The sequence below is a fragment of the Nicotiana tabacum genome, chromosome 18 (assembly GCF_000715075.1).
Source record: "Nicotiana tabacum cultivar K326 chromosome 18, ASM71507v2, whole genome shotgun sequence".
Classification (NCBI taxonomy): Eukaryota; Viridiplantae; Streptophyta; class Magnoliopsida; order Solanales; family Solanaceae; genus Nicotiana; species Nicotiana tabacum.
This window is the reverse complement of record NC_134097.1, coordinates 28,419,985-28,430,359: the sequence shown is the minus strand read 5'-3', so window position 1 is coordinate 28,430,359 and position 10,375 is coordinate 28,419,985. Positions and strand designations below refer to the sequence as shown.

Here is a 10,375-nt window from a genome sequence, read left to right as displayed (position 1 = left end):
ATAAGATGTCTACGTTATACGCCTTGGGGTACGATCCTTCTCCCGACCCTGTACGAATGCGGAATATATTGTGCACCGGCCTGCCTGCCCCATCATTATCACCTAAATAATAATTACTTATAATTGCTCATAAAAAATAAAATTAATAAATGAAAAATAAAATAAGTTACCAACAGTAACATGCTAAAATATATTGATATTGTTAGAATTCTTTATAGTATTAGTATATTAGGAATCTATACCTTTTTTTTAAGGGTCCTCACCCCTCACTGCATCTTTGCTCGATTAGGTTGTTTTGATGCCACAATCACATGGTGCTGTATGCGAAAAGTTGGAAAACAAAAAGAAAAAGAATATTTATTCGAGAGAATGAAAGTGTGGATAGAATATAAAAGTTTGTTCCAACATATCTTTTCATTTACAAACAAAGTGATAATATTGTTTCTTTTGCTTTATATAATTGATATTCGAAAAATACTAGTCTATTAATTCCAATTCGTCCAGATCTCATGTCAAGAATGAAGAATTTTATTTATCCATCAATTAGTTTTGGTAGTTGTGATTATATTTGCGCCAAACCACCAGAGAGTATCATCGGATGAATATAATTTTCTTCACCTTTAATTAAATGCCTCAAATTAAAACCTTGAAAATATGGATTTTTTTTTTTTAGCAAAAAACACTTTTCCCTTTCATAAGCTCTATGGATATTGAACTCAAGACTTCTAGTTAATGGTATATGAATTTCATTTATCCAATAACACTTTTTCGTAGTATTGATTATATTTGTAACACACAACGAAAAATGTCGTGGATGAATGTGATTTTTCGGTCGTTAACTATAGAAAGGTCCCTCAATTAATGAGCTTCATGTGACGTGCAAATCTTAATTAATCAGATTAGTGAATCAGAAACTCCTATGCATATAGAAAAAAGAAGACTTAATTTTTTTTATTGGCATTTGTTATTTCATATTACTTCTTTCTTTTTTTTAAAATAATTCTTAATTGCTCTTTTGACGGTCTAAGTTCTTCAAAGTTGTCAACACAAAACAATGATACCCCCCCCCCCCCACGCGAAATACCCCACCCCTACCCCCACCCCCTTGTGGTTTTCTGAGGTGATCTCTAAGTAATACACTATATCATATCACTCACTCCCCCACACACACTTCTTTAATCTCTCTCCTCTCCACCCCACGGCTCCTCTCTCGCCCCTTTTACTTCTTGTTTTCTTCCTCAATGGTTCGGTGGAAATGAAATTGGAACTTCCATAGCTAAAACTCACATTTGCCAAAATAACCTTTTTCTTTGCAAGAAAATAGCCAAATTTATATAATCACTATAACCATGAATGGCCACTTTCTTTTCTTGAATGGTTTAGTGTATTTACAGAGTGTTTCCAGCTTCAGATCTGTCTAACTCTTTGTGTTCAAGCTCCAGGCATGATTTTCTTACTCTTTTCCCAATTGGGTTCCTTTCTTTTTTGGATAGTAATCTCCATTTTCTGATTGAATTGGTCAAAAAGTTCACAAGAAAATGAGCTAAAAATTTGTGTAAAGGTGTGATTTTTACCTCATTGGGTTTGTGTAAATGTGTTTCTTTTATTGATTTCGTCTTCTTTTCAATTGGATTCTTCATTATTTTTTGCAACATTAATCTCCATTTTGTGAATGAATTTGCTAAAAAAATTATTACATGAAAATGTGCAATAATTTCACTTACCTTTTTTTAGTGACGTCAGCATGATTTTCTTCTACATTTTTTTTGTTGGCATTCATCTCCATTTTTGTGATTGGATTTGTGAAAAATAATACACAACACAATGTGGTGAAATTTCTGTAAAGATGTGATTTTTAACTCGTTGGGTTTCTATAAATGTATGTATTTTGCATCATACAGTTACTTCCTTGAACGAGTTTCCAAATTGAAGGAGACACAAAACCAATTAAAGGATCTCTTTTCTTTTTCCTTTTTAAGAAATGTGAGAATGTGTTCATTGCTTCTATTGAATGGCATTGTGCATTTATAAAATCTTGAAAATGAATATGTTCTTGAAGTTGAGAAATCATAGGAGTTTTTTTAATTTTTAATCAAGTGTTTGCTAGAGTTTTGGTTCTTGTTATCATTTAAAAGAGCAAACACAAATCTGGAAAGCTAATTGGTTTGACTTTTTTATCTTTGTTATGTTGCTCGGACTTTCCGAAAATGTCTCCGGGTGCGTGTCGGATCCTCCAAAAGTAGTGTATATTTGGAGGATTTTTGGAGGATCCGACACGGGTGCGACAGTATTTTGGAGAGTTCGCGCAGCATAACTTCTTTGGTTTTTCACTAAATTGCAGATCTCATCAAGTTTTAGCTACATTTGCAACTTTCTTTTGAACCTTCCCCAGACCCCGCGCATAGCGGGAGCTTAGTGCACTGGGCTGCCCTTTTAGAAGGGGAGTTTTGGCTCAACCGGTAAAGTTGCTACCATGTGACCAGGAGGTCACGGGTTTGAGCGGTGGAAACTGCCTCCTGCAGAAATGTAGAGTAAGGCTGCGTAATATAGACCCTTGTGGTCCGCCCTTTCCCGCACCCGCGCATAGCGGGAGCTTAGTGTACTGGGCTGCCCTTTTTTTTTGAATCTGTTGTGTGTGTGTATAGTACATCGAGTTGAACTGAATGACTGTTCATACTCAGATAGATGAATGGGTAATATACCCTACAAGAAGAATCTAAAAGAAAAATGCTCTTCTTCTCTTTGCTCTTTATTCTGATTCTTGAGCAGTATTAAGATAAATGAAGTTCAATGCCATTGATTTGAGAAAAAGAGACCATCTGGAAACTTTGTTTCTTCAGTCCTATAATCTGTGAGCTTACTCAAATTACTGATAATAATTGGTTATTTGACTAAAGCTGTTTCTATGCAAATTAATTGATTTGCACATGGACTGACCAATTATTGTTCAACAGGAGCTATTATAAATAAAGTTGTAGATCCAAGCATTTTTCTTGTGCGCGCAATATGGATGGTGTGGATGATAGGAGAATGGGTTGTATGGCTGGATTTCTTCAGATCTTTGACCGTAATCACATTTTAGCTGGGAAGAGACTTTATGCAACCAAACGCTTGCCACATTTCACGGTAGAAATTTCTTAGATTATTCATTTTTGTGTTTGGATGTCGGCATTGCTTATAATGGTTGATGATTAGAGGGCGTTTCTTTGAATTTTCAGGTTGTTGATGATGCGTCAGAACCCGATAAATTTGTTACATCGCCGGCAGTTTCAAAGGAGCTCGGGAAACCACATCCTGCTAGACCTGGAGAAACGCCAAGTCCAGACCGATCCAAGCAGCCGGCAGCAGAGGTCAGCCCGGTCGAGCCAGCTGTTTCTGTCCCCGTAGAGACACCGCCAAAATCACCACTCCCTCTTCCTATATTTGAAGTGAAAGATGGGACGAGGTCTTCGTGGAAGTTTTGCAAAGAAGCTCCGAGGCTCTCTCTGGACAGCAGAGCTGTTGTTGATGCTAAAGGAAGTCTTCGGCCGAGGGAGCTACGAACGAAGTCTTCAACTCTATCAGCAAATAGAGGTGAGAACACAGAGGATGGAGCTGACGGTGACGACAATCAGCGTCCTTGCCCGAGTGTCATTGCACGGCTAATGGGCCTTGAACCATTACCCCAATCAAGCCCAGAAGCTCTGCCGCAAGCAGAGCTGCGAAGATCTGCATCAGAATCCAGAGTCTCAAGAGACTTGTTTAATGGCCGTTTTGTGGAAGGAAACCATGTGGATTTGAAAGAGCTAAACCATCCTCGATCTAACATATCAAACAATGCAATGAAAGACAATGCAGCGAACGAACGTAGAAGCTCAATGTCAAATGCCAGACCTATGGATCGGATGGGATATCCTCTGAAGAACGAGAAGATTGAAAGGCCAAAGGCTTCGAACAGAAGTTTAAATTCATCACCGTGGAAGTCACCTCAACACAGAAAATGTTTCTTTGATACAGCAGACATTTTTCCAGAGCCAAAGCAGACAGTCTCACTCTATGGTGAGATAGACAAGAGATTGAAGATGAGAGGCATTGACGAGCCTTCTAAAGATCTTGAGACCTTGAAGCAAATCCTTGAGGCTTTGCAACTCAAAGGGCTCCTACATACCAAAAGACCATCGGAGCAGATCGGCCACCGGAATTTTGTATACGACCCAACTTACTCATCTGATGAGTCCCCAATAGTCCTTATGAGGCCTTCGAGATCAGTTTCACCAAGCCAGAGAAGAATGGCAAATGTTACACCCCCGTCAAATATGAGAAGCCGAAATGTCATTGGTCGGAGACCCAATCTCTCCAGTGAAAGTCTTCCATCGGTGAGCCCATATCGGGAACGACCTGCTTCTGAACGAAATGCTCGGAGTCCACTAAGAGCTAGAGATTCCGGCTCGCCAACCCAGAGAGAAAACAGTGTGAGGCTTTCTAACTCTGTGGCCAAACCAAAGAACTTGAATGTTGAGACTCGTAGAATAGCAGGAGAGCCAATTGAGAATCGAAGAGGTTCTCCAGTACAATCACCAAAGCTTAGCTCGAGGAGAAGCAGTTTGGAGCAAAATGTCACAAAGGGATCACCTAGAAACAAGAGAGAAATGGCAGAGAGTAAGCAGAAAGAGAAGATCACAACCTTTGTTACAGAGGACGAGTCATCTTCCATTTCTGAAAGCACCGTTAGCTCATCTTTTCAAACTGATGCAGAGGTATAGTAACAAATTAAGCAACTGAATTAATCTTAAGAGAAAATACAGTAATCAATATTGACTTGATTCTAATAGTTGTTTCTTGAAATGGCACTGTAGAGATCAAATTTGGAGGATTACAATGAAGGAAGGAGCCTTTTGGAAAGGTGTGATAAGCTCCTTAATAGCATAGCAGAGATGAATGCCCCTGAATCACAACCGAGTCCGGTGTCAGTTCTTGACTCGTCATTCTACAGGGACGATTCACCTTCCCCTTCACCTATCATGAAAAGGAACATCGATTTCAAAGGTAAACAGTTATGTTATCTTCAAATCTTGTTTTACATAACATAACCCTGCCCCCTCTGGTTCTCGTCTTCTAACCAGTCATCCGGTTATTCATTTTAAATCTTTCCTCAAATCCATTTTTACTTTAGTTTAAACATGTATTTCCGAAAAAGAGCAAAAATGCAGCATCAGGAGGAAATTACCAAGTTGATAAAAGTAACACGCATTACCATAATAATGAGGTTAATAATGGTTTAGGATGCCTGCTCTGCATATGGAAGTTATTTATTGAGTACTACTGGTGATTAATGGCAAGTTAAATATATTAGACAAGCTTGCCATATTTCTTCTTGGGTTATTGCTAATGTTACTTAAAAACTAAATCAGATGTTTCAGGGGAATCGGAGGAAGAAATATGGATCTCGGCACTTTCACCTGTCCAATCAAAGTATGACGATTCAACGGATGACTCTCATCTTAGTTACATTTCAGACATCCTTAGAGCTTCCCAATATCTGCCTGAGGAATCTGATATATTTTTATTATTGGAGAAGCAGCAATATCTCAAAGGAAAGGACACTTCCAAAGTCTCCATACTCGAAAGAAAGCTGATCTTTGACACTATCACTGAAATTCTTGATAGAAACAGGCAACTTCCCCCTTGGAAAGCATTCTCCTGGTCAGGTTCATCTATCGCAAAGCCATCAGTGGAGAATGTTTGGACCGAGTTCCAAAGAATACAAGAACGTGAAAATGGTAACAACTTGGTCGAGATCATTTGTAAAGTTCTCAAGAAAGACCTGGCTCAAGACACTGTCAGTGGTTGGGGAGACTGTCCGGTGGAGATGTCCGAGGCAGTCTTGGACATGGAAAGGCAGATATTCAAGGATTTAATAGTCGAAACGATCCAAGACCTTGCTGAGTTCAGCTGCAAAACGACCCTCTTAACATCCCTGTGTAGGAAGTTAGTTTTCTAAGCTGATAAACAAAAGTTGGCAGGATAACTACATTGAGAAGCCCCCTTATTGCTTGCTTTTTCCTTTCTTTTAAATTTGTTTTTCCACGTTTTAGGTTTTGGTTCCTATTGATTCTTGACTACCTAGGTAAGTACTAAGCTGTTGTAAGGGAATGGTCACTTTCCAAGATGTAAAAAAGGGGAAAGTGTTGTTAGAGACTGGACTGGAGTTTGGAGATCTTTCTTTCTTTCTTTCTGTGAAATGCATAAGTTTGAGTTAGTTGGCAGAAATCATTGTTTATCATGTGACTCAAGTAAATTAAATTTTTGACCCTTTGGGAAAAGTGGTGCCCATTAAGAAAATACTAAATTCTACACAAAAATACCTAGTATGGTTAAACTACCCTTAGTTAAATATTTAATGGAGGAGTAAAAAAACTTTTCAGAAATATGTACAGAAGGGTAATTTTGTAAAAACAAATTTAATTTTTTCTTGATTATATAAATGGATACTTACTTTGAACCAAAATAAAAAAAACAAATTAGTCGCTTATTGTGGACCGGGAGTAATGTTTAAGGGTTGATAACATGATTTTGTGTTAAGTTGTCATCATTTTCTTATTTCCTTTTTGATTGGCTGGCCAAAAACATTTACACCCTAGCAACTTTAGAAAAGCAAAAGGTTTGTTTTAGTGTATCTCTATACCTTGAAAAACAGTAATACTTCAATTCCTCTACTTTGGGGATGAAAAAGCATTTGTTGTTGCGGTTCTCACGAGGGAATCATTCCTCTCTAAATAAATAAAAATAAGCTAAAATCTTTTTATTGATAGAGTTTTCATATTTGCGCGTAGAATCATTTTTTGCTCTGTTCTTACAGTAATTGGGTCGGAATTCGTGTGAAGTTCTCCTCAGCAAGTTTCCTTTTGGTACAACTATCCAGTAGAAAATTTTCATTCTACCATCACTTTGTATTGCAAGCACAGGTTTATGTCCTCTTCCATGTTCTCTTCTTTTGTGATATATATAGGTTGCGGTTCAAACCTGACCGCACACCGCTAAGGTGGTTCTTTTAAAAGAAATATATATATATTCTTTGCATCCCCAAGGAAATAGATTGTTGCCATTGTGCCTTGATCGTCAAAAGGGGCACGAACAGCCTTAAAGTACTGTTCCATGTCCCAACGGTCTTCGAGCCTTGGCATTTCGAATTCCGTTGAATGGCTGTGGTTCCGGACTCAAGTCTGGAGTCGCCAGATGGGACTTTCGGTTCAACTACAATGTCAGTGTCCATTTTTTACCCCCAAAGGTCACATAACTAAAATAAAATAATAGTATTTGTAGTGGACTACAAAATCAAATCTATGAAGAGGGGTTGGAGCACTGGAAATAAATATGATGGGGTTAGAGCTATTTCCCTCATTTAATAAGGAAATAAAAGAGAAGGTGAAAGGAAAATCTAAACAATCAAAAGTTGGATACAGTTCCATTTAAATTTTTTCCATATTTTTTACTTTTTCTTCAACCATATCAAGTAGTTGGAACTTGGAAGTAAACATAATGCAAGTCTTAATTATGAGGTATTTACCACCTTTAAAGCAAGCCATATCAAGTAAAAGCATTTTATATGAAAAATAATAAATCAATCTGTAAAAGGTATTTAATTCTACTACTCCACATTACAGGTAGAAATAATAAGTGCATATTATTTCTCAGCTTTTACACACGTCTTATAAAATATATTTTAAAAGTTTAATCATTTGACTATGTCTAAACTACTATCTACCTCTCTTTAAACGTCTCACTTAATTAATCCTCCACTAATTAAAATATTTAAAATAAATTTCAAACTAATGGAAAAGTATTATCTTTCATGCAAACAACACCGAGAGGTTGTTTGTTAGGATGAATAAGCAAAAATAATCATGCGATAAAAATGTAGTATCGCTTCATCCCTTGTTTGGTTACAGTCCTGGAATAAGTTATCACAGGATTAAAAATAGTACCGAAATAACTTATACTAGCCAGAGGATAGAATAGTAATCCCAAGATAAGTAATTCCAAGTTAAAGCAAAAGCAGTAAAATTGACAATCTCGGGATTAATACAATATAGCAAATACTCAATAATAAATACTGCCAAGATAACTAATCTCAATATAATTAAGCTTAGTATAATTAATATCAGTATAACTAATCTCAGGATAACTTATTTTCAAACCATACGATCAAGAGTGGAAAAAAAAAAAAGAATCTTGTTACTAAATTTTGTCTACTGAAATTGAATGATCTTTGTAAAAGTTTATACAGGTGCTTGCGTAGAGGCTCTGAAACTTATGAGGTCAGATGGCATGGCAAGTAGTAATAATAGTACCATTTTTGAATAATTTAAAACTTCTGATCCTCCCAATCTTTTCCCATGATAGTTCTGTCAGATTCCAAATCTACAGTTTTGACCACAACAGTGCTTCTAACTTTGTGGAATCTACCATTTTAGTACATTTACGATTCTCCTTTTTCAATTTTAAGGAAATTTCACTTCACTTTTTCAGCCAAAGTAGAAACCCCATGTTCCTCCTTTATCCTTCCTCAATCCCTAGCACCTCTAAATCCAGAAGGTAAGCAAGGGCTGGGGGTTTGTGAGAAAATTTATTTAAACTTAGTATTTACGTCAAATCATGTTATTATATTGTGAAGGGGAGTTTTGACGCAATTAGTAGACTTTGTTGCCATATGACTAGGAGGTCATGAGTTTGAGTCGTGGAAACAACCTCTTGCAGAAATGCAGCGTAAAGCTGCATACAATAGATCCTTATGATCCGGCCTTTTTTGGAATTCCGCACGTAGCGGAAGCTTAATGCACCTGGTAGCCCTACTCATATTGTTATGTCGTAGTTGAGTGAAAATTAAGGTAACATGCATAATTATTAATTATGGTTAAGTAATAAAAGTGCAGTTGTAGACGTATGCCATTTATTCATTAATTTGCTGTTTTTTTTTTCTTTTCTAGAAATGTAATGTTTCATTTTTTCATTAGTTCCTTTTGTTTTAAATGACAAAAAATATTTTAATTTAGAAAACGGAACAAGTGAATCAGCTACTGATACTTGTATCAGGGTAGACTGCCTACATCACACCATCATAGGATGTGGTTCTTTCCCGGACCCCGTGCTAATGCAGGACGTTTTGCGCATTTGGATACCCTTTTTAATTTAAAAAAAGGAACAAGTGAAATTATACAATCTATTTCGACTTGCATGGAATTGAGACGTAATTATTGTCCAAACAGAACAACAACAACAACAACAACAACAACAACATACCCAATATTATCCCATGTTGTGGGGTCTGAGGAGGATAGTGTGTATGCAGACCTTACCCTACAAATGGAGACAATTGCAAGTTTTTCCACATAAGGGTGTGCAAGTTTTTACACAATAAAAAGAAATGGCACTACTAGACCCTATATAGAAGCTTTAGAAGTAAACTTTAACCAAAAAAGTGTAAGTGAAAAGGAAAGAAGAATTGAAACTTGAAAGAGTTAGCATGTGATGAATTACATCACAAAATGTTTAGGGTGTGAGGGAAATAGTTGGAATGAGGTAATTGGGAGTACTATTTTGGATTCAACTGCCATATAACTTATAGATTTTGAACCTCATATCACAGGTCTCATTTTCTGGACGACTGATGTGGCGATGAAATGAAGTTGTTTAGGAAATTTAAAAAAAAAAAAAAAAAACTTATTCCAGTTCTATTTTTCTTGTTTTGTTTGTAATAATTGATCTACTTTACTTGTCCCCAACTCTCTTACACATTTGTTTGGCGTTTGGGTACACAAGAGAATTCAATAAGAATGCAAGAATATCACGCCAAGAATTCGAATATTTATGATCTAAAATAATTTTTTAATCTCCTTTACATTATATTAAAATTTTCTTATGTACAGGGGATTTAAAAACTTATATGTATATATAAAAAATATTTTTTTTACGAAAGAAATTCAAATTGAACCCATTTATTGAACTTAGCTCCTCCGTCCAATAATATAGTAATGTTTTTAATACCCCCAAAGCCAGTTAAATATTGCAACCTTGTCTTTTAATCCAGGCTTCTAAATTCTAACCTACACCAAAAAAAGGCTGTATTACTTTTCTTATGATCACGTGTTTGGATCCAAGAGAGAATTAAAGTGACAAAAAGAGTTAAAAGCTCTTTCTACTTTTCAGTAACAGTACTCAGGGGATCCTTTTTTCCTTTATGGGTGAAACTTTAATAAAGCTTAATAACTTGAACTATTTGTCAGGAAATTCATTATATTTAACAGAACAAGTTTCTTTATAAAATTCCATTGCTTAACATAACACTTACAACTTGATGGTTTATTTCGTAGAAAAAATTTTAAAGCAGCTTAGAAAT

At 36.3% G+C, this 10,375-nt stretch overlaps 1 protein-coding gene across 2 annotated transcripts; it reads left to right on the top strand.

Annotated features, from left to right (window-relative positions):
* Nucleotides 1-1,141: 1,141 nt before the first annotated feature.
* On the top strand, nt 1,142-6,249 carry LOC107815695 (protein LONGIFOLIA 1). 2 transcript variants are annotated; one of them, XM_016641462.2, is made up of 5 exons: nt 1,142-1,442; nt 2,955-3,126; nt 3,219-4,736; nt 4,836-5,025; nt 5,400-6,249. In XM_016641462.2, exons 2-5 carry the CDS (start codon nt 3,007-3,009, stop codon nt 5,978-5,980), a joined length of 2,409 nt encoding a protein of 802 aa, XP_016496948.2. In that variant the 5' UTR covers nt 1,142-1,442; nt 2,955-3,006; the 3' UTR covers nt 5,981-6,249. The 2 variants fall into 2 exon arrangements, with proteins under 2 accessions (XP_016496948.2, XP_016496825.2); XM_016641339.2 differs by having other exon boundaries at nt 5,391-6,249.
* The last annotated feature ends 4,126 nt before the right edge of the window (nt 6,250-10,375 follow it).

Coding starts and splice junctions, on each gene's coding strand:
- LOC107815695 (XM_016641339.2), top strand. CDS start 3,007: ATGGATGGTGTGGATGATAGGAGAATGGGTTGTATGGCTGGATTTCTT. Junction 3,127..3,218: donor AACGCTTGCCACATTTCACG/GTAGAAATTTCT, acceptor TTGAATTTTCAG/GTTGTTGATGATGCGTCAGA. Junction 5,026..5,390: donor AAGGAACATCGATTTCAAAG/GTAAACAGTTAT, acceptor AAACTAAATCAG/ATGTTTCAGGGGAATCGGAG.